Raw genomic sequence first — 21,535 nt, forward strand, 5'->3', positions numbered from 1 at the left:
GACCTGACATCAGCGTCCTAAAGGCCAGAAAACAAGCAGCCACGCCTCTATGTGTCACATGTCATTTCAAAACAGGAAGTAGAAACCAGAGTGAAATGTCAGTTCTTGGTGGGTTTTTTTTTTTGTTGGTCGCTTTGAACATTCAACATTCACTTTGAATTTTTAAGACTTTGAAAGAAATGCCTTTCATAGAATAAGAGAGTGAACTGGCTGTTAGGTTTATTGCACAGTTAGCTGTTATGCTAAGTCGGCTCGCTTTAAAATCTTCATTCTGTGCGATTAAAGGAGCTGAGCCTCGATGAGTATCCGAGCGCTGTGGGTTATCACCCACGAAAAGGGTGAATCTGTAAAACTGCAATTTTCCAGGTAAGTAAGAGAAAGGTTTCTAGCATGCAACACGTGCCAGTGTGATAGTGTTTTCTTGACAATGGCGAATTGGCCAGGAGACTGCTCCACCCCACAACTGGCTCCCAGAACCTTTGGAATCGGGGAATGTTTGTTTTTGGTTCCTGAAATCACATCTTTTTATTTCCGGTTTGGTTACAGAAGCAATCTTTGGCGGACATTATGGATAAGTTCCCAGAAGGTCAGTTTGTAGTAATAAAGAGTAATACCTAAACCCGTCCTTTTGCCAGCGTTCTTTGTCAGTTGTCATAAAATAATGAGAGAGAACACTGAGAAAGTTCCCAGAACCGTAGGATCTTTCTTTCTTTATTATTTGTTTATTTTAACAAAAACATTATTATTGTGTTAGGGGAGAAACAAAATCATCTATAATACACTCAGCTATAACATTAAAACCACTGACAGGTGATGTGAATAACACTGATTACCTTATTATAGCGGCATCTGTCAGGGGTGGGATATATTAGGCAGAAAGTGAACAGTTAGTTCTCAAAGTTGATGTGTTGGAAGCAGGTAAAATGGGCAAGCATAAGGAGCTACGCAACTTGGACAAGTGGCAAATTGTGAGGTCTGGACGACTGGGTCAGAGCATCTCAAACAGCAGGTTTTTTGGGATGTTCTCGGTATGCACTGGTTTGTACCTACTAAAACTGGTCTAAGGAAGGACAACCTGCAACATGGTCATGGACTCCCAAGACTTATTGATGCGCATGGGGAGTGAAGGCTAGCCGGTATGGCCTGATCCCACAGAAGAGCTACTGTAGCACAAATTGCTGAAAAATTTCATGCTGGTTATGATAGAAAGGTGTCAGAACACACAGTGCATCACAGCTTGCTGTGTATGGGGATGCGTAGCTGCAGACTGGTCAGAGTGCCCATGCTGACCCCTGTCCACTGCCGAAAGCTCCTATAATGGACAAGTGAGCATCAGAACTTGATCATGGAGCAATGGAAGAAGGTGGCCTGGTCTGATTTTCTTTTACATCATGTGGACAGAGTTACTTGGGGAAGAGATGGCACCAGGATGCACTATGGGAAGAAGGCAAGCTGGTGGAGGAAGTATGATGGTCTGGGCAATGTTCTGCTGGGAAACCTTGGGTCCTGGCATTCATGTGGATGTTACTTTTATACGTACCACCTACCTAAACACTGTTACAGCCCAAGTACCCCCCTTCATGGCAACATTATTTCCTAATGGCAATGGCCTCTTTCAGCAGGATAATGAACCCTGCCACACTGCATAAATTGTTCAGGAATGGTTTGAGGAAAATGACAAACAGTTCAAGGTGTTTAGTTGGCCTCCAAATTCCCCAGATTTCAATCCGATCGAGTATCTGTGGGATGTGCTGGACAAATAAGTCTGATCCATGGAGATCCCACCTCGCAACTTACAGGACTTTAAGGATCTGCTGCTAACATCTTTGTGCGAGATACCACAGCACACCTTCAGAGGTATCGTGGAGTTCCTGCCTCAGCGGGTCAGAGCTGTTTTGGCGACCTACACAAAATTAGGCAGGAGCTTTTAATGTTATGGCTCATATATAAAATACAACACTAAAATGATTTTAAAATGAGCTAGATATGATTCATTATACCTGCATAAATAGCCCTTTTAAATGTGTGATTTGATTTTATAGTTGGGGAGGCAATTAGGCTCATATGGTTTTTCACCCATGTGGCCATGCAACTGCTGCGGTCTTATCCTGTGAAATAGAATATGACATGGCTGATCTGTTTTCTACCTGACATTTGTCCCTAGTGGATGTCCTTGTCTCTTCATTTCACACTGTCATTTCACTGTGGTCTTTCTTTCAGGCGGTACCCCACAGTGGAGTTTCGTGCTAAGACCTTTGCTGGAGCTCACTATGTGTCTGTTCCTGAGGATTGTGACATAGCCCAGCTCTTACTGACTGAACTGGGCCTGGCAGACCCTGACAAGCCCTACATTGTTGCAAGGGATGACTGTTCCCGCGAGCAGCGATCTCCTGCACTGGAGCTTCGTGTTGGTAGCTCAGGTGGGAGAACCGTATGGCCAGTCCTAACCATCGTCCAGGGTGGACTAATCCTTGCCTGTCTCCCACTGATCGAAGTCCCACCTGATCCTCGACCTCCCCTTCCCAGCATGGCTTCCATCTCTCAGGGCTTATCCCTGTTATCTAGCCTACAGGGCTTCCTTTGTGGCACAGGGGGTAAAGCCCCAGAGCCGGAAGTGCTTGTCTCTCGCTTGGCAACCCTTCCTTCAGTACTGATGCAGGTTTGTCCATTAGGGACCCCCCTGGACACTCTTCCTCAGTCTGGGATGCTGCCTGCAGCTTTGGCTCCAGGCCCTGGTGGTGCTCAGAAACAGCCTGCGTGGAAAACAGGGGTTCATAGAGGGAGAGCAGTGGTAAGCGTGGCCCTCACAGAGATGGTGAGGTCCATGCAGTATGGAAACCAGAGCAAACAGGATCTGTGGGATGTGCATGGGACAGTAACATGCAAAGTGAGTATAACCCCCTGTTTGTATGGATATGGATATGTAAATAAGTGTGCCATTTTAAATCATATTGCTGTATCGCTTAACCAAGATCTTGCCTTCTTTTCATCTGTTGTGCTGGTAGTGTGAAGTGGAGGGTGTTCTGCCCAATGTCACGGTCACCCTCACGCTGCCTCCCAATGGCTCACCACTGCAGGATATCCTAGTGCACCCCTGCGTGACGTCGCTAGATTCCAGTATTCTTACAGCTAGTAGTGTGGAGGACAACGATGGCTCGGCCTTTTCAGGGCCATACAAATTTCCTTTCTCTCCACCTTTGGAGCCTTTCCGACTCTGTAGTTATACCTCCCAGGTAGACTGGTACATTTAGTGGTTACATGTGTCAATGACTGCTTTATAGAATGAATTCTTTATTACATCATATTGAAGGCAGCATCCTCAATAGTACACACTAATTATATCATTAATTGACTTTTATAACCAGGTACCTGTGCCGCCTATTCTTGGTTCCTACCACCTGAAGTCGGACGACAACCAACTCAAGCTCAACGTAGTCCTCAAACTCCACGAGAGTATCAGAAACAGCTTTGAATACTGTGAAGCACATCTGCCATTTTTTAACAGGTGATTCGGTTCACACACGCGTGGCATATTCAACATTCATTCATCTTCAGTAAACGCTTTGTCCTGGTCAGGTTCATGGAGGATTCAGAGCCTATCATGGGAACACTAGGCATGCAGCAGGATCAAAACAGGGATCCTGGAGTTGCTACCAAGCGTCATGTCTTAACTCCTTTTCGTAAGAGTTTGTGAAATTGTGAAGTTGAGATGAGACAGTAGCTTGGTTTTAAGAATAGCAGCTACATTATGGAGGGTGGTATAGCAGGTAGTGTTGCCATCTCACAGCTCCATGGTCCAGGGTTTGATCCTGAGCTCTGGTTCGGTTCTTCCTCTGTTTGTTTGGGCTTATTAGGATAATGTGGTTACTGAAGATGAGTAAATGGAGATTTCTAATAGTGGTAAAACATAAATGCCATTTGGGGCACATAACTGTAGTTTTGGGCTTATCACTTGACCTCGTAAATGAGACTGAATATTGTTATGATGGGCCTTTACAGAAACCTAATGGGCAACGTGGATATAAAAGTGACCTCAGGACAGTTAGAAGTTTCTAAAGAGAAGAATCTGATCGTTTGGTTTCTTGGTAAGTTTACACCTAGCATAATTGTATGTACTATGTAGGAATGACTACCAAAAGTATCACTTTTTTTTTCTTTTCCTCCGTACTAGGTCAGAAATTTCCAAAGTCACGAGAGGTAACTCTTGAAGGTACGATTCATTTCTCAGGGCATTTTGCTGGACCAACAGACCCTATGTGTACAGATATCACTGCATATATGAAAGTAAGTGTAAATTCTACTTACCAGTCTGCTCTTTCTAGAGCTGGAGGTTGAAACACTTCATCTTTAGTGTTTGTACTGTTTTTCAGCTTTACTTCCGAATACCTGATTTGACTTTATCTGGATGCTGTGTGGACCAGCACTCTGTACAAGTGTATTCCTCGACAAAGCCACGTATCATCACAAGTGAGTGTTTTGTTGAATTGCGATCAAATACGGTGATGGAATCATGTGTAATATGAGACATGAACATAATGTTTATACTGAACGTGACGGTAATGTAGACTTAATAACTCTGTATTTCCCAAAGCACGAGAACTGTTGTCCTCTGAATACTACGTCTGGAACTCCACTGGAGATACCCCTGTGTCTTCTGGACCTGTGATACTGTAGCAAAATGATTAAGTACAGCACAGAGACCTTAATAGCTGATAAAACGCCATGCTTGATCTTTTTAAATGAATTAACTCCGGACAAATGAGTGACTTTGTCACTAAATAGACTGTGGCTAAAGAGGTAAAGCTACTTTTGACATGAACTCTAAGCGTAAGAGATGTACAGTAGGCTGGGTAGCGTCAACCTACTCAAGGAGAGCCAACCTTCTGCAGGTATTTGTTCCAATTTAATCCAAATCGACATGCCAACCCTCTGTATTTGTCACAATAGCTGCCTTCATTGTTTAAAGACTAAGTCAATTGGTAAGTTTTTTTCAGAGAGTAAAAATTGTGCAATAAATAAAGTTTAAATAAGGCACTGACTGAAGTAAAATATAATCTTTTTACACAGGTCTTGGGAGGGGTTTTTTTGGTCTTTTTTTTTTATTTGCACATTGTGTGATGTGTTTCTTTAAATTCAATTAATTGCTCCTTCATTTTGCTTTGTCCCAGTTAGCTTTTGGACAGAGTCTGTAAGGGGACTCCTTGAGGGTCTCTAAGACACCCCCCCCCCCCCCCCCACACACACACACACACAAACAATGAGGCTTAGACCTTGTCTGGGTTTATTGGTGCTGAAATGAGACTGACTGTCTGACAGAGAGACTGGGAAATGAGATAGAAGACTAAAGTGGTCTTCAGCAAGGGAGATAATTACTCCACAGTGGCCCACTCCAGCTCGTCTCTGCCTCTATTTCCTCAACAAGAAAAAGTCCTTAACAGAGCCTTCATATAATAATTAATCAGTGTCCAACATGCAAGCTTATAAACCTACTATTTCTGGTCATGAATGATGACCAGAAATATAATATTCCTATTTACTTTACTGTTACAGCTACATTCCTGCTGGTTGCCCTTACACTGAGGTCTCAGTCTGCTTGGTTTTGAGGTAATAATAATAATAACAACAATATACAATAAATATATTGTACCATGGGCCACTGCAGTTTATAACACACTTCAGTTCAATTTTATTTTATACTGTAGCACTTTTAGCAATCCACAAAGCAGCTTTACAGAAATTTGGATGTAGGTTTAGATATTTAATGAGCAAGCCAGAGATGATGGTAGCAAAGAGGACATGGGGAAGAATCTTTGAGACGAACAAATCTGTTGACAAAAATGAGATTATAGATTGAGGGAGCAAGGGAGTGTCTTTGGCTTAAAGGCTGCACTTTATTGACCGCCTTTTTCTTGTTTAACATGGCATTTTGATGCACTAGTACTCTGTTTTATTCTTGCTTCCTTTCTTCAGAACACTGAAGTTAACCTCCATAACTGTTCAGATTACAGTATTCAGTAAACCGAAATGTCTTTCTAATCTGAGTCTTGCACATTTCCCCCCTCAACGGTTTTAACTGTTTAGTATATAATTACATCAGAAATATTTATATAACAGTTTGCTTAAGGGTGCATTTCCCCCATTTTCCTCAATTTTGTAAAAAAAATTTTTAATGCCTGTGCCACTAAATGGCGGAGGCATTAGGTTTTCCGTTCCTGTCTGTCCAAGATTCTTGTTAACATATCTCAAGAATGTGCGGTTAAATGTTTGAAGGATTTATCGTCCCCTGCGAAAGTATTGGAACAGCAGGGCCAATTCTGCAGTTATTATTGCAAGGGATACACAATCGAATATTAAGTGTTATTTACTTTAATTTAAAACTCTGTTCCTATACTTTTGCTTACTTAAAAATTGAGTGGTCTGCCACCAAAGGTGCCATGTTTTGTGTTTAATACATCTAGATGTAAACATGAGAAAATGAAAGCTGAAAATCTCATCTATTTGTTCATATTCATCTTTTGATCTCAAACCTAAATGTCTTCCATGTATAGTGTAAACAATAGCATTGGCCTTGCTGTCCCAGTTCTTTCGGAGATATCATTGTAACCAGTAGCTGAACTGATTAGATTTTGGAATTGATCCAAACAGGTCAAGGTCACAGTAAGGTCATCCATCCATCTTGTATACCGCTTAACCTTTTCAGGGTCAAAGGGAACCTGGAGCCTATCCCGGCGAGCACTGGGCACAAGGCGGGGTACACCCTGGACAGGGTGCCAATCCATCGCAGGGCACAATCACATACACATTCACACACCCATTCATACACTACGGACACTTTGGACCTGCCAATCAGCCTACCATGCATGTCTTTGGACTGGGCGAGGAAACCGGAGTACCCGGAGGAAACCCCTGCAGCTTGGGGAGAACATGCAAACTCCGACCCTGGAGGTGTGAGGCGAACGTGCTAACCAATAAGCCACTGTGCAACAGTAAGGTCAAATGTATGAGAGAGCTTTTCTTCAATAGCTTTCTTCCTGCTTGAAAAAGAAAAATATATTTTAAGCATATCTCTGGCATACAGATTAGTTACGAGAAGAACTAGACTTGTTGGCAGTGGTGGCATCCCCATCAATACTGTTGGAATTGAGTTCTACAGGATAATTATATTTTCCCTCATTCTGTGTTTATGATATCGATCAGTTTGTGAATAATCTTACCTTAATTGATTCAGCATGTTAAAAAATCAAATTATTTTGTAGGGTTGCCTAATATTAAAAATCAGCTGCGCTGCTGAGTTTATGTTGGTTTCTATATTTCTTTATTGCTTCTATTTTGTGCCTAAATTAACTAAATAATAGTGAGTAAACAGTTATGATGTCAATATTAAGCACATGCATTGCTGCTAATGGGTAAGCACTATTGTTATGATTAAAGTTGCACTACTATCTCTCACCTGTAGTTGCGGTAAAGCTTATGCCACTTACTAAGTTTCAGATGCATCGGTCATAGAAACAGCAAACTGTAGGTTATATTTGTCACATGGGTTTAGTGTTGATGTATGATATACAGTACAAGTTAAAGGTTTGGGCAGACTACACTGAATATGTATTTCTTTTGTTTTAAAGGGTCATGAAACCCCCCTCTTTCAGCTCAAGTCTACCTCAATCTATTTGAAAAATGCAACTTCAATTGGTGTGGATGGCTGTGAGTAGAAAGGAGGGCGGTGGGCATGGCAGGGCAAGGCAGGGGAGGGAGAGGGTTGGGATGCTGTCATGAATAATTAATAGACAGCTTCTCATAGGATAAGAACATGCAGTCGTACAGTCTCATGAATAATTATGAGACACCAATGCGTCATCGAAGTACTATATTACATTGCCACGTCACTACCTGTGACGTCGTTGCAATGTAGATTTCAAACCTGGAAGACGAAAATAGTGGGGAAGAAGCTCAGAATTAAACGGTTTTCTGCTACAATTAAAATTAACCGATGCTAGCATTGTCTTTTATGATGTGCAACACAAACACCTCTGTTAAAATCTCAGAAATTGTAGTGTTTCATGACTCTTTAAAGACCTTTTTATAAAGGCTCATTGTTATTTGTGAACATAATGCTGATGTAGATATTTATATTTAATAACTAGCTTTACTAGATAACTAGTGGTGTGGGGCACAGTGGCTTAGTGTTTAGCGTGTTTGTCTCACACCTCCACAATTGGTGGTTCGAATCCCACCTCTGCCTTTGTGTACGTGGAGTTTGCATGTTCTTCTCATGCTTAGGGGGTTTCCTCCAGGTACTCTGGTTTCCTCTTCCAGTCGAAAGACATGCGTTGTAGGCTAATTGGCATTTCCAAATTTTCAATGGTTTGTGCACTTGTACCCTGCATTTGGTTGACACCCCACCTTGTACCCTGAGTTCACTGGTATAGGCTCCAGGTTCCTCCATGACTCACTGTAGAATAAGCAGTACAGAAAATGGGTGGATGGAGATAATTAGTGGTTGGCCTACTTGGGAATTTGGGAAGAAAAGCCTCCTATGTAAGCTTCATCAGGAATAATGTATAATTAATATATATATACACTTGGCCAGTGCACAATTCCTTATGGGTAATTTCAGTGTTAATGCTTTCAATGTTATTATAAAATAGTAGGAAATGGCAAAAAGAAAAGAAAAGAAAAAGAAATAAAAATCAGGTGGGAGGACCTTCTAGTTTTCTAAACCTGCTAGTGAACATTTTTGAAATCTTTAATAATGAAAAATAAATAGTAGACAAAAGTTGTAGACTGTGGATATGATGGTTAAATATCTAGATAGTTAAAATCTTTAAATGACAATATTTGTTATCTGTCTCTTATGCTGGTTATACTGCTATTTCTAGTTTTCTAACAGCTTTTATTTGATTTATATCAATTCGCACATAAGGCGCAGCCCTAACTTTTTATTTTATTTTATTATTATTATTCATTTGAAGTGTTCTGAAACTTGCAGTAAAAACTTCTCACCGGGTACTGGGTCTGCTAAATATTTTAACATATTGGTCCATCTAGTGGCTGTTTTTGGAAATTCCATAAGACGGTAAAAAATTATTTTGACTAACACGAACTTGTTAAGCCTATGTGCTTAGTTTTAGTTTAAATCAGGTAATAAATACAATATCACTCCAAAGTGACTGACGGGTTTTGAGTGGAATTTCCTTTTTTGTGTGAATTCTTCCTTGTACACTGTACTTCATTTCCCAGCATCCTGTATGTGTCGCAAATTGCCAAACCTGCTTTGCGATAGCTGATAGGCCAGCTAGTGTGAAGTGACTTGAGTAATGGCTAGAGGGGACACGAGATAGCAAACGAGCTTAGAATTATTCGCTTATTTTTTTTTATTATTTTACCGATACCGGAAGTTCGGCGGGTATTTGTTTTACTCGGCGTTTAGCTCGAGGGCTCGGTTTGGGCTCGCTTCTTTTGTTTACATCCATACTGCATGCAGTGGAATGGCTGAAGTGCCGCCTGGGCCTAACACACTGCCTGCGTCCTCGGCCGAAATTATATCGCTGCCCGTGGATGGCTGCTCGTTCCTGGGGAACAATGAGAAATTGGACCGTGGCCGAGGAGATGTTCTAGCTCCGGGGACAGAGGCGCAACAAGCCACTGAGCCCAAAGGGATAGTTAAATTGAGCCAGAACAGCGTTCATCACCTTAACTCGCCTGCTCAGCTGCATTCTTTACCGGCCCAGCTCAACGGCATCGCTAGCCATCCGGAGCACGACGAGCACCGCGGCCATAAAATCGCTCAAAACCACGTCCAGCACCGAGCGCACCGAGCGGCCGACTGTCAGTGCACTGCCTCGGATTATGTGGACAGTATTGACGGGCGGGGAAGCAGGAAATTAGCGTGTAACAACCGCGACAGCTCGTTACCCAGTAACGGAGTCGACTTCCCCGATCCCGCGGCCATAACCGAGCTCGGCTCTTCGGATCAGCTGGAGAGAGAGAGTACGTGTCTGAAAGCCGAGCTCGGCAGGACTGTGTGTCGCTCCGAGTGTAACGATAATGTTCAGAAAGCAGCGGGGGACAGAGAGCGAGGCCTGGGGCTGCAGGGATCTGGAGCTGAGGAGGCACCACTAGAGGATCAGATAGCAAAGCTGTCAGTGAGCACACAGGCAGTGGATCACAGCCCCATCACTTATGTGAGATACGAGTCCGAGCTGCAGATGCCGGATATCATCAGGCTCATAACTAAAGACTTGTCCGAGCCTTACTCTATTTACACCTATAGGTACTTCATTCACAACTGGCCCCAGCTCTGCTTTCTGGTATGTATTTATGTAGTTACACTGCCTACTATGGGTGGGCGAGATGGCCAATAAATAAATAAATAAATGACTTGATCTATATGTTAACAAACTGCCAGCCAAACTAGCAGAGTCCTGGATAAAAAGGTTAAGTTTTTCAAAATTCTGTTTTTTTTTTGTTTGTTTTTTTGTCTAAGTCTGGAGAAGTGTAGAATTTAAGCACCTAATGTCTTCCTAATGTTTTTGAAACTCTTGATACTTTTTGACTTTTTTTTTACTGGAGGCATCTGAAACCCTTTTCCTAATAAAATCACTATACCTTGTAATAAAGACAATAGGAGAAAAGGCATTACTCCAAAATGGTAGATTGGGTTAGCAGTAGTGAAATAACAACTGATCTTTCGAGAATTTGAACCATATGAGCAAAGCGTTAGAGCTTGGTGAATGACCTGGCAACCAAATATTAAAATTTGATCTTATTGTAATAGACTTTGCTAATGACCAGTTTAGACCACTGTCATCTTTGGATGGAATAAACATGGCAACTTGCAAAACAAAGTTGCAAAACAAAGTTGAAAATATTTGGTTATTTTTTTAAAGCAATTATCTGTCAGGGTTTAAATCCAAGTTGTTTTTGCTTGATTTTTGTATTTAGCATTTTTTATAATCTGCTTGGATAAGTAATTAAATGTAAGTAGATGAACATCACGTATGGTTTAATAAATAACACATTTGTGGAGGACCCCCCCCCCCCCCCCCCCCCCCCCCCCCCCCCCGCTTTATTGCCTCTTATTCACCTCAACACTATAGGCACTACTTCAGCGTAAAACTGTTTAAGACATACAAAACGAAAGGACACATTAGGGATGGGCGATATCTTCTCGTTTGCGATATACCGGTAGAAATTCTCCCCACGATAAGAATGAGTCTTCCCGCGATAATAACGATAAAGCCTAGTTGATGACATATTTCTGTGTGCGACGGCCTGCGACCCAATCGCAGCTCACGTGCAGAGCGAAAACAAGTACTGTACGGCGGAAGGCGGACGTGACGCTGAAGAGGAAGAGCTACCTCTACAATCTGGAACTGGTTTGGTTACAGAAAATCTGTTTTACGTTTAGATCAGTGTTTGTGTTTCTGAGGCTCTGAAGATCACAGCTATCACTTGTAACCAAAAGCAGTGGTGTACGGTACTATATTTATATCGTCACTGATATCGTTATCACAATGAATACCAGAAAATATCATGATGGAGTTTTAAGTCCATATCGCCCATCCCTAGGACACATAAAAATGACTGGATGTTGAAATATAATGTTTTTTCAGTCGGGCTATGTAAAAATGATTCATTGTTATAATGTGTTAGTTATATTGCTATAATGTATTAAGCAGGTAATAATTTATTGTTTAGAAGTACTTTTTTGGCTTCTTTTTTTCTCCCCTCCAATACACACCCCTTCCAAGAAGTGATTTTAATGCTGTGTTGTATTATAGGCAATGGTGGAGAAAAACTGTGTTGGTGCCATTGTATGCAAGTTGGACATGCACAAGAAGATGTTCAGGCGGGGATACATTGCCATGCTCGCTGTGGACTCCAAATTTCGCAGGAAAGGCATCGGTATGTGTGTTTCGTGCATGTTCATGTTTAGCCTTGCCAATAAAACTATTTTTTTTATGAGTCTTTCAAGTGTTAGGAGTTACTTGAATGACTTTACCTGCCAAATTTACTTATTGAAGGACACAGTTGTGAGGGTCGACTGGATTACATGCAGTTCTTTTGTGAAGCGTTGGTAAAATAATGGAAAATGAAGCAAAATATGAAAATATTAAGGGAGGGTGATTATCTGTCAGGAAGTCTGGAGGCTCATTATGGAATCAATCAAAGTCAATCATAGTTGAATGGATATTAATATTAAGTAATCTTTCTGTTGTCATTGCAGGTACAAACCTTGTTAAAAAGGCCATCTATGCCATGGTGGAAGGGGACTGTGATGAGGTAAGAGACAGTCTGGCTCTGAACTGATAGCTCTACACATCAAGGTATTCATCTTTGATATCGGCTGTACATACTAGTGCACAAATCCCTGTAGGTGATGCCTACTACTGTTGCTCCTTTTGCACTGAAGATCCTATTACCATCTTCAGTTCTGATGAAACAAGCATGATTGCTCCTAAATGGAACGGTCTGCATGTTTCTTTGCTGTGTTGTGCAGGTGGTGCTGGAGACCGAAATCACCAACAAATCAGCCCTGAAACTTTATGAGAACCTGGGCTTTGTCAGGGACAAGCGGCTGTTCAGATATTATTTAAATGGAGTGGACGCTCTCCGGCTCAAGCTGTGGCTACGCTGAGTTCTCCTGTGACGTCCCGGACTGTCCTTCAATTCCTCTGTCCTCCTGTCCCTGTGTCCAAGTGAGTACGGAGAGTTGGCCTCCAGCAAGCCACATATGGGAGGCAGCCGCATGAAAAACGAGCAAAATGTAATAAAGAGTTTTACGTACCTTTCTTCGTGCAAGAGAAGTTATTGCAAAAAAAAAAAAAAAAAAAAAAAAAATGGGGGTGCTAATATTTAAAACAGTTGCTGACTCTGAAGAGGAAAAGTTTCTGGATTTCGCTGTTGTCCAAAAGCCTGATTGCAGGTCGTTGTGTGAATGCAGGACATTAACATCACCTCTAGGAGTCGTGTCGAACTGGTTCAGGCTAAACGAAAACAAACAAGGCATCACCCTCTATTCTTTTATTTTTTATGAGTAATTGTAACTGAGGGATGGAAAGTAAACTTCTACAGTCAAAACAAATTAAACGTGAAAAAAAAAAAAAATAGAAGCTACACTAACAAATCTGATTTTTCTTTTTTCCCTTTTCTTTTTGTTTTCTTCAGAAGAGGGTTGATGGGTATGTTCTGATTGTGATACAGGCCAAAGCATTGGCGTGCGTGTGTGTGAGAGTTGGGGGGGGGCGGGCTATTCTTTTTATGTGTGTATTTTATTCCCTATATTTGAACAGACCAAGCTCTTTTCATTGTAGGAATACAGCTGCTTAAGCCAGATATGCACTTCTTGCTAAAGGAAGACACCACATTGCACTCAGAGATATTGTCCATACATACAAACAAAGCTATTGAATTGCTAAAGCAGGCAAATTCAATTTGTTGTTACCAGAAATCACTGTCTGCACATATATTGTGCCAGTATAAACCTTTTCACCTATTTATCCTACTTTCTTTAGCGTGAGGACACACAACTACAGGCCGGCACAGTTTGTTGATTTTTCAGCTACTAAAACTAGTAATTGGTTGGATCCGATGTTCTTGAGAAGGGAAATCACCAAACTGTACACATCACCTGATCTAGAATGTGCTGCCATTTTTAAGCATATGTGTTTTTTGTTTTGTTTTGTTTTTAAGATGTTGTGCTGGTTTGTTGATACAGTTGCATTCATTTTGTCGCATATACACCATTCAGCCCCGCAAACATGTAACATGATCCATCCATCGTCATAAAATGACAAGGTGTTTTAACATGAATGAAAATGAATCACTGATAGAAATTCCCTTCATATAACAAATGACTTCAGACTGATTTACGAACACACCGATGCACTTTTACAAAATGTACCCATCTTAAACAGATATCTGTCCAACGTGTTCTGCAGGTACCAGATTCAAAAATGATGTATGATAATGCATAACATACTGACTGCCAAAGGTGCGATTTATCAGCACTAGTCAACAGTTAATTCATAATGAATGCCTTCTACTCAAATATGCCATATGTTTGAATAAATAAAATAAAATAAAATAACAACCTCCTCATGGCATGCACAGTCTTCTGTGCTGTCGAGTGCTGCTTTAGTTTAGCAGTAGGGGGCAACGTATAAGTATAAGCAGCTCATCACTCTGTATTAGCAACCACTTATGCTGAGGAGGATATGCAACAATTTACATTAAGAAAGTTGTTTCAGAGTGTGTGCTCTATAGTGTGTTCACTTTTATGTGGTGTTAGAACGAGAGTCCGATTAAGAGTGTAGATGAGCATAGACCCCACATTGCAAGGTTCATTGTTTTGTTTTTTGGCTTTGTTTTTTTTGTTGTGTGTGTGTGTGTGTGTGTGTTTTTCCCCCTTATAAATACTGATCTGCCTTCTTTTCAAATCGTGGCTGATGATATGCTTTGCTGTTTTTTTTTTTTTTTTTTCTTCTTGGAAATCATGCAAATTTTTGGTGGGGGAAATGTGATTTTGTTTTTGTACAGAGGTACAACAGTATTGCTCAGATGGACATTTTGGAAAATGAATATTTTGCTGAAGAACTGAATTGTGTATTTGTATTGTGTGAACTCCAATTGCATAAGAAATGTAATGCTTATACTAAACCTTAATTCATTACTAGGTATATTGGACACAGCCAGACGCTGTATACCCTCAAAACAATCAGGCTCAGGTGTCCAGTTCTCCTTTTGGTCTTTTTTTTTCTCCTCTTTCTCTCGATAAGAGCTCTTGTAAAGGACCCCATTCTTATTAAAAATCATGATACACTTCAGAGGGAGTTTGTTTATGTGAAGGGTTGAGCTCCTTCAGGACGTGAATAGCTGTTGAGAGATGGAAATGTGAGCTGTTATTGTGCAAATGCCCCCTCTTGTCATTGACCACTGTTGACAGATATGCCTCCAAATAAATAAGTCTAATTCTTTTGGCCTAATTTGTGCTAGGTACAAATTAAAAAATCTGAATAGACAAATTTGGTAACTGGGCAGTTTTATATACGTTAGTCCATATTTTCTTACTAGGTTAATCAATGCTGTATGACATGAGGAGCATACACACTTCTAAAACAGTTTAAAATAATTGTGCTTTTCAGTTGCATTGTTACTTAATAATTCCATTAACTTGTGTTTGTCTTTGCTACAGGTTCATTTACAAAAACCCAACAGCTTTTTAAGTACCAGCTGGCAGGTCCTAGCTGCATAAGACACCATTCTGATTAGTAAAAGTAGACAGGATCCCGATGTGTGGTCTCGTCATGTTTTGATCAGCGACTGATCAGTGGGTCCGCTCTCCATAATAAACATGGTTCCTAGTTTCTTCTGATTTAAAAAAAAAAAAAAAAAAAAAAAAAAGGAGACTGCACCTCATGGAGTTGGGAAGTACTACAGTATGGTCCACATATCCCTTTCATCTTCCGTTCACTCTCGCCTCTTACATTTCTTGCAAATTTTCTTTGATTTCAAGTGGACAACAGACTTTGTTTAAAAAGTATAAATAAATTATTTGATTTTTTTATTGCAAATGTGTAGTGATTTATTACTATCTTCTATGCTTGATTATTACCTAGTATTTTTATTTATACCTGATTACCTGTATTGTCTTTTCTTATCATATCCTTTGTAAATATTAGCTGACTGAGAAGAAAATGAACATTATGCATTACATTATTGATATTAGTTTACAACACTTTGCCTTTCTTATGAAAGGCTGTATTTCACTGAAAATTAGGTTTAAGATAAAATTCACCGCATATTTCGGTCAGCAATGTGTAATTAAGTGATCTGTAGACTCTCACACCGGATTTATTTGTGGTTGCTAATTAGCAACTCATTTAAATGGGTGTTAAATTCACATTTCTACTGGATAAAGACCACAACACAGCCAAAATGAATGTGTATTTTATCATGTTAATTATGTCAGCTGGGAACCATTCAGCAGCAGCTAGCATATTGTTTTCAGGAGGGCTGGGAGCAGGAAAACTACCATGAAGCTGTGCTGTGCCTGCCCAGCATATCAACTGACATTTAGGTTTATTTTTGGGATTAAAGGCTTTCTTGAAAGAACGTTTAATTTTTAAGTGGTTTCTGATATTTGGTCATTGCTTCCAATCATGTTATATGGAACAATCAACATTTAATCAGTTTTAATAATTTGCCCTGAGATTAAGGAAAGTAATACATTAAACACTGGTCACCTTCTAACAACACAAATGGACTTTAGAATGTCACTGGGCTAGCTTAATGTGTTTGGCTAGCAAATAATGCATTTGTTAAACAATGGTGTTAAGTGGTAAAGGATACAGATAAAACACTTAAACCATGTAGACTGCTGTAGAATAAAAATGAACATTTCTGCCTCATCAGACAAATCTTTTTTTTTTTTTTTTTTTTGGCCTTCATAGATAGATACATAACCATTAAGGTGCCTATCCCTTGGACCTCATATATTATACACAGTGGCAAGAAAAAGTATGTGAATCTTTTGGAATTTCATGGTTTTCTTCATAAATTTGTAATAAAATGTAATCTGATCTTCATCTAAGTCAAGGGTATTGACAAATATAATGTGTCTAAAATAATAACACAAAAAAATTATGATCTTTCATGTCTTTATAAAGAACAACCAAAAAAACCTCATAGTGCTTAAGGAAAAAGTATGTGAACCCTTGAGGTAATGACGTGAAGAAAGCTAATTGGAGTCAGGTTTTAGCAAACCTGGAGTCTCGTTAAGAAAATGAGTTTGGAGGTATGGACTACAGCTACAGTATACATATGTGTGTGTGTGTATATATATATATATATATATATATATATATATATATATATATATATATATATACTGTATATATATATACTGTATATGTATGTGTATATCTCGACTCATAAGCTCCAAAGCAATGGGGTTAGTCAAGGATATTCTTTTGCATATTTAAATCTACATAGATATCTAAGCTATGTGTGTTTGTCCCCAACTGTTCCATTTCTGGTGAACATAATTTAACTGACCAGTAGTATTCCTACTTATTTCCCTCTCTTCCTTTTCATGACGTTGCCTGGGTGCGTCTAGCCACTGTTTATGTCCGCACTGGTCCTCCACTATGTCCCAAGTGTTTAAATGTTTTTGTGAATGCTTTTGAAAGTCATCAAGCCAAGGTGAATTCTGCTGTGTTATTCTCTCTGGCGATTTTGTTACACTTTCATTCAAGTCCCTGGAGAAACCGCCTGAATTACCCTTCAGTCCTACTTCTGATTTTGGTCGTCTTGTCATTTCTTCCATTCCAGAGTCTGGATCTGTCAGTGGAGGACTTGGCTGCAGGAGCTCCCTGAGGTCCAGATTCTGTCCCTTTGTCTCATCCCAGAAGATGTCTCTTTGAGTTGGCCTGGACACCAGTCGGATTCTTTCTGTCTGCACATTACCAGCTCCTCCAACTGGAGAAATCGGAAAAGTTAAATAAGATGCTTTAGCTTGTCTTCTTTAGGGTGAGCTGTGACTTAAATTGGATCAGCAAAAATGTATCTAAACACTATTCCAAATCAAAATGTCTCTAGTTTAATTACTCACCACTGGAAGTATAAATTCCTTGCTGCTCCCTAAGGTGCCTCTGATGGGATTGACGCTTCTTGGCTGCTTGACCAATAAGGAGTGTCTGTGCTTGCAGGAACCCTCCCTGGTTTCTCTGTGCAATACATAAACCCACTTAAGAAATCCATTTATTTGGCAACATTTTGAGTGGCAATAATAGTTTCACTGTAATTCAGTACCTTATCAATACTGCAACAGTTTACTTGTTGGAGGCTAAATAAAATACACTGTTGGGTAAACAAAAGATGAAAATCGATTACAGGTGTCATCTTATCTTATGCTGGGCCCTGTTGATGACCAGTTAGAACAGATATTCTTCAGTGTTAATAGTTCTGGGCATTCCTGGGGGGAAGGAGGACCTGTCTTGTACCAGCAAAATGGATCCCGTGGAGGAAGCACTGTGGCTTCAGCCCAGGCTACTTTCCACTCCAGCAGCACGGTAATCAGACCCACAGGGAGCACCAGGGCAAGGCTCATTGCTCACCAGCTGTCTGCTTTGTGCGTCTTCTATAACTTCTTCCTGTGAGTTTCTAAACATCTCTTATAGATCTTAGTGTCACTCTGTTTTTCATGTTGATCTACAGGAACTTGTTTAGACAAATGACACTCTATATCTCTTTGTTCATGTTTAAAATCCAGCAGTAATTAATGCAATCGAACCTGAATTGAGAGATGCAACAAACAAAAAAACCCTAACAAAATTTGAATGAATAAAAGGGGTCTAGTTTGATAATTCATTTTCAGTAACTACATTATTCTGGTCAGGCTTGTGGTTGATCTGGAGCCTATCCCATGCACCCTTGCTATGTACACCTTTGATAGGACTTTCACATCTAGGGGCAATTTAAAGTGGCCAATACACCTATTTTGTGTGGTAGGTAGTGTTGCTGCCTCGCAGTTCCAGGGTCCATGGCTCAATCTTGAGCTCAAGCTGCTGTCTTGAGTTGAGTACCTTGAGTTGCTAGCTCAGTGGTTAAGACATTGGACCACTGACTGAATGGTTGTGAGTTCATATTCCAGCACTGCCATGCTTCCACATTAAGCAAGATCCTTAACCTTCAACTGCTCAGCAGTATAAAATAGATAAATGTAAATTGCTCTGGATAAGGGTGTCTGCCAAATGCCATACATGTAAGTGTCTTAGTGGAGTTTTGCATGTTCTTCCTGTGTTTCCTCTGGGTTCTCCAGTTTCCTCCCATCTGACATCCCATGAATAACATCCCATCCAGGGTGTATACTCACCTCACACTTGAGTATTCCTGGGACAGATTCACCACAATCCTGACAAGGCTAAAGCAGTTACTCAAAATGAGTCCACCTACAGCCATGTATTTGGAAGGTATGGAGGGATCTCATGTGGACATGGAGAACAGTTACCACATGTATACATACATAACAGTTGCTCCGTACCTGTAGGCTGCTGCCTGCGCCACAACGCCCTCCCTGATGTCGAGTGGAATTTTGGCTGACAACCCCATTTCTCCATCCCTTTACATAATAGAGACATATTTAACTACAGTCACACCTCTTTTCAAAGTCTGCCTCCTTCATTCACTGTCATATCATCCTTCAGAATGGAGAAATACCATGAAAGGCAGATTACTGGGCATATATGTGTACCATAGAAACATGTTCACCAGAAGCCTTAGAAGCTGTTGGTGGCTCCATTGGGCATGCTATTGGTTGCCATGCCTGTGAGCAGAGGGAAATAATTGTGGTCAGTACCATTACAATCCACTGAATAGCTACATTGGCTTTATTTTGTATGTACAGCTAATTACATGGTGAGATTTTAGACCTTTGCTCTTTGTGGTGGATGAGATTTGATGATGCTGTGTATTGGTTTAGCATATATATTCTCTGAATCTGTAAAAAAAAATAAAAAAAAAACGCTTACAATATACTCACAGAGCACACTAAAAAAGCAATTGGTGACAGAAATTATAATGCAATTATGAATATGCATGACAATATATAGGAAACACAGAATCCTGTTCTAAACCCTAATCATGCCTGTAAGTTCGGAAACTGTTTTGAAAAAATGGAAAAGATGGGCTGTTGATCTGGGCTATAAAAAGAGTTAAAAAAAGGAAAAAGAATTTGGAATAAAAATTACTGACCTAGCGGTGAAGGAACAATCTGAGGTACATGCTGCTTGAGCGGTGGAAGCTGGCTGATCTGCCGGTGTCCCAGAATTCCCTTCTGGTGTTGTGGTAAACGTTGCGCAGCAGTGATCATCCTCGGTGAGGCTGCTTGACAGAAAGTCTGTTCCTCTTTTGGTGTGACTTTGCAAATCTTTGGTCTGGAGTTGCTTGTCCCCATTTTAAAGTTACTGGCAGATGAATTGATTTACGCTGAAAAAAACATTTTGATGCTACATTATAAAATCCCATAAAAACTGATTGGAGTGAGATGATCCTTATAGACACCGAGCCAGCATGCAAGTCAGCATTTCATGACGCAATCCAAGGCCCTCTAAACTTTGATTTCCAGTGTCACTTTTGTGTCTTCTCTTGGTTCTTTCCAAGATTATAATTAACAGGACTCCTCCACTCATGTCTGAATAATCTGAGCTCCTACACTATCTATCCTCTACTCTTTAACTTTTGTGAAACTATTGCAAAGTTTTGTAGAGACTGTTAGGTATAAGCTCCTCTTCCTGCTTTATATTTCACAGGGTTTTTTTTTTTTTATAATGTGGCACGTTACCATAGTGACATTCCTCATGGGTTACTCTGTAACAGAGTGGAAATGCTTGGATGCTTGATGAGGGAAGTCTCTCCTGCTGCCTGGCCAGGCATGCCACATCTGAGGGAGTTATGCTTGATGATTGACAGGATTTGCTACAATTCTTCTTTATAAAACCACTCTTTATGGTTTGTGTTTTAGATGTTCAAGTTCATGTGAAAATTGTGCTCTACATATTATTTTGCCATTTTCTAATTTAAACATGTCTTTGTGATCTTTGGGTGTTTTCATGTATTGTTCTTTTTTTTAAATGTACCATACTCGGTCCTGTAAAAGTGGAGCTGAAAGGGAACTAGTTGAAAATGACCTCAGTGCTTTTGGTGTTCACAATATAAGTAGACTCAAAAGGGGACTCGATTCTCTTTCAGGATATTTTAGCATGGATGATCTGTCAGACCACTTGTTGTTCACACCACTTCTTTACCTCCTTTGACTCCTATGAATGCTTTACAATAGAGCATTCTCTATTATGCATAGTGTGATTCAAAATGGATGCTTTACATGATGATATCATTTGGCTGTGGATGAAAAATAGAGTAAGAGAGTAAAACAGAATTGAAATTGAAATACTGTATGCAGCTGGGGAAAAAGAAGCAGCATTTTTAAAATTCGGAATCATCAAAACCAGCTCATACTTCATGCCATAGCGCTCCTGATTGTTTAGCTCATATGAGTGGTTAGTGTGGTATATTACAATAGTAATATACAGTAACTTGTTTTTGTCACTGACACATATTATTAGGGGCCAAGCACCTATTGTATCTGTTAGTTTTCTTCTTCTTCTTCTTCTTCTTCTTCTTCTTCTTCTTCTGCTCTTGAGTCTATGGTATGTGATCTCTCTGACTTTAGTCAAGGCATGGATGTTGGTACCAGAAGGGCTGGTTTGAATATTTCATAAACTGCTGGTCTCCAGGGATTTTCACACACAACAGTCTCTAGAGCAGTGGTCACCAAACCTGTTCCTGGAGATCTACCTTCCTGAAGACTTTAGCTCCAACCATAATCATACCCATCTGACCATCTAATCATTGCCTTCAGAAGTTCTTGATCAGCTAAAACATCTGTATTAGATTTTGTTGGAGATTAAACCTACAGGAAGATCTCCAGGAACAGGGTTGGTGACCACTCCTCTAGAGTTTACACAGAATGGTGAAA

At 40.2% G+C, this 21,535-nt stretch overlaps 3 protein-coding genes across 8 annotated transcripts; 2 read left to right on the top strand and 1 right to left on the bottom strand.

Moving 5' to 3' along the window:
• The first annotated feature begins 63 nt into the window (after positions 1 to 63).
• Positions 64 to 5,031, top strand: ap5m1 (adaptor related protein complex 5 subunit mu 1). Of its 2 annotated transcripts, XM_017475333.3 has the most exons (9): positions 66 to 108; positions 286 to 366; positions 2,221 to 2,887; positions 3,006 to 3,233; positions 3,366 to 3,505; positions 4,000 to 4,085; positions 4,172 to 4,284; positions 4,371 to 4,467; positions 4,592 to 5,031. In XM_017475333.3, the coding sequence occupies exons 2-9, from the start codon at positions 299 to 301 to the stop codon at positions 4,672 to 4,674; spliced, it is 1,482 nt and encodes a 493-aa protein (XP_017330822.1). In that variant the 5' UTR covers positions 66 to 108; positions 286 to 298; the 3' UTR covers positions 4,675 to 5,031. The 2 variants fall into 2 exon arrangements, with proteins under 2 accessions (XP_017330821.1, XP_017330822.1); XM_017475332.3 differs by having other exon boundaries at positions 64 to 366.
• Positions 5,032 to 9,218: 4,187 nt separating this feature from the next.
• Positions 9,219 to 17,721, top strand: naa30 (N-alpha-acetyltransferase 30, NatC catalytic subunit). Of its 3 annotated transcripts, none has more exons than XR_008396981.1 (5): positions 9,219 to 10,307; positions 11,781 to 11,904; positions 12,227 to 12,282; positions 12,500 to 12,698; positions 17,332 to 17,721. XR_008396981.1 is itself a non-coding variant. In XM_017476918.3 (4 exons), exons 1-4 carry the CDS (start codon positions 9,486 to 9,488, stop codon positions 12,635 to 12,637), a joined length of 1,140 nt encoding a protein of 379 aa, XP_017332407.1. In that variant the 5' UTR covers positions 9,221 to 9,485; the 3' UTR covers positions 12,638 to 12,786. The 3 variants fall into 3 exon arrangements, 1 of the variants encoding a protein (XP_017332407.1); XR_008396980.1 differs by lacking the exon at positions 17,332 to 17,721 and adding an exon at positions 15,194 to 15,572; XM_017476918.3 differs by lacking the exon at positions 17,332 to 17,721 and having other exon boundaries at positions 9,221 to 10,307; positions 12,500 to 12,786.
• Positions 15,374 to 20,408, bottom strand: LOC108269445 (uncharacterized). Of its 3 annotated transcripts, XM_017475337.3 has the most exons (6): positions 19,753 to 20,361; positions 19,431 to 19,498; positions 19,253 to 19,324; positions 19,043 to 19,120; positions 17,612 to 17,726; positions 15,374 to 17,478 (listed from the first exon to the last, which is right to left on the bottom strand). In XM_017475337.3, the coding sequence occupies exons 1-6, from the start codon at positions 19,952 to 19,954 to the stop codon at positions 16,997 to 16,999; spliced, it is 1,017 nt and encodes a 338-aa protein (XP_017330826.2). In that variant the 5' UTR covers positions 19,955 to 20,361; the 3' UTR covers positions 15,374 to 16,996. The 3 variants fall into 3 exon arrangements, 1 of the variants encoding a protein (XP_017330826.2); XR_008396982.1 differs by having other exon boundaries at positions 17,812 to 19,498; positions 19,753 to 20,408; XR_006983055.2 differs by having other exon boundaries at positions 17,612 to 19,120; positions 19,270 to 19,498; positions 19,753 to 20,406.
• Between the last annotated feature and the right edge of the window lie 1,127 nt (positions 20,409 to 21,535).

This window comes from Ictalurus punctatus, chromosome 9 (genome assembly GCF_001660625.3).
Source record: "Ictalurus punctatus breed USDA103 chromosome 9, Coco_2.0, whole genome shotgun sequence".
NCBI lineage: Eukaryota > Metazoa > Chordata > Actinopteri > Siluriformes > Ictaluridae > Ictalurus > Ictalurus punctatus.

Excerpts from the sequence above, each read along its gene's own strand:
- naa30 (XM_017476918.3), top strand. The coding sequence starts at position 9,486 with ATGGCTGAAGTGCCGCCTGGGCCTAACACACTGCCTGCGTCCTCGGCC. Across the intron at positions 10,308-11,780 it reads GGCCCCAGCTCTGCTTTCTG|GCAATGGTGGAGAAAAACTG; the intron begins GTATGTATTTAT and ends GTTGTATTATAG. Across the intron at positions 12,283-12,499 it reads TGGAAGGGGACTGTGATGAG|GTGGTGCTGGAGACCGAAAT; the intron begins GTAAGAGACAGT and ends TGTGTTGTGCAG.
- LOC108269445 (XM_017475337.3), bottom strand. The coding sequence starts at position 19,954 with ATGGGGACAAGCAACTCCAGACCAAAGATTTGCAAAGTCACACCAAAA. Across the intron at positions 19,325-19,430 it reads ATCCACCACAAAGAGCAAAG|GCATGGCAACCAATAGCATG; the intron begins GTCTAAAATCTC and ends CTCTGCTCACAG. Across the intron at positions 17,479-17,611 it reads AGGAATTTATACTTCCAGTG|TTGGAGGAGCTGGTAATGTG; the intron begins GTGAGTAATTAA and ends CGATTTCTCCAG.
- ap5m1 (XM_017475332.3), top strand. The coding sequence starts at position 299 with ATGAGTATCCGAGCGCTGTGGGTTATCACCCACGAAAAGGGTGAATCT. Across the intron at positions 3,506-3,999 it reads CATCTGCCATTTTTTAACAG|AAACCTAATGGGCAACGTGG; the intron begins GTGATTCGGTTC and ends GGGCCTTTACAG. Across the intron at positions 4,468-4,591 it reads AAAGCCACGTATCATCACAA|CACGAGAACTGTTGTCCTCT; the intron begins GTGAGTGTTTTG and ends TATTTCCCAAAG.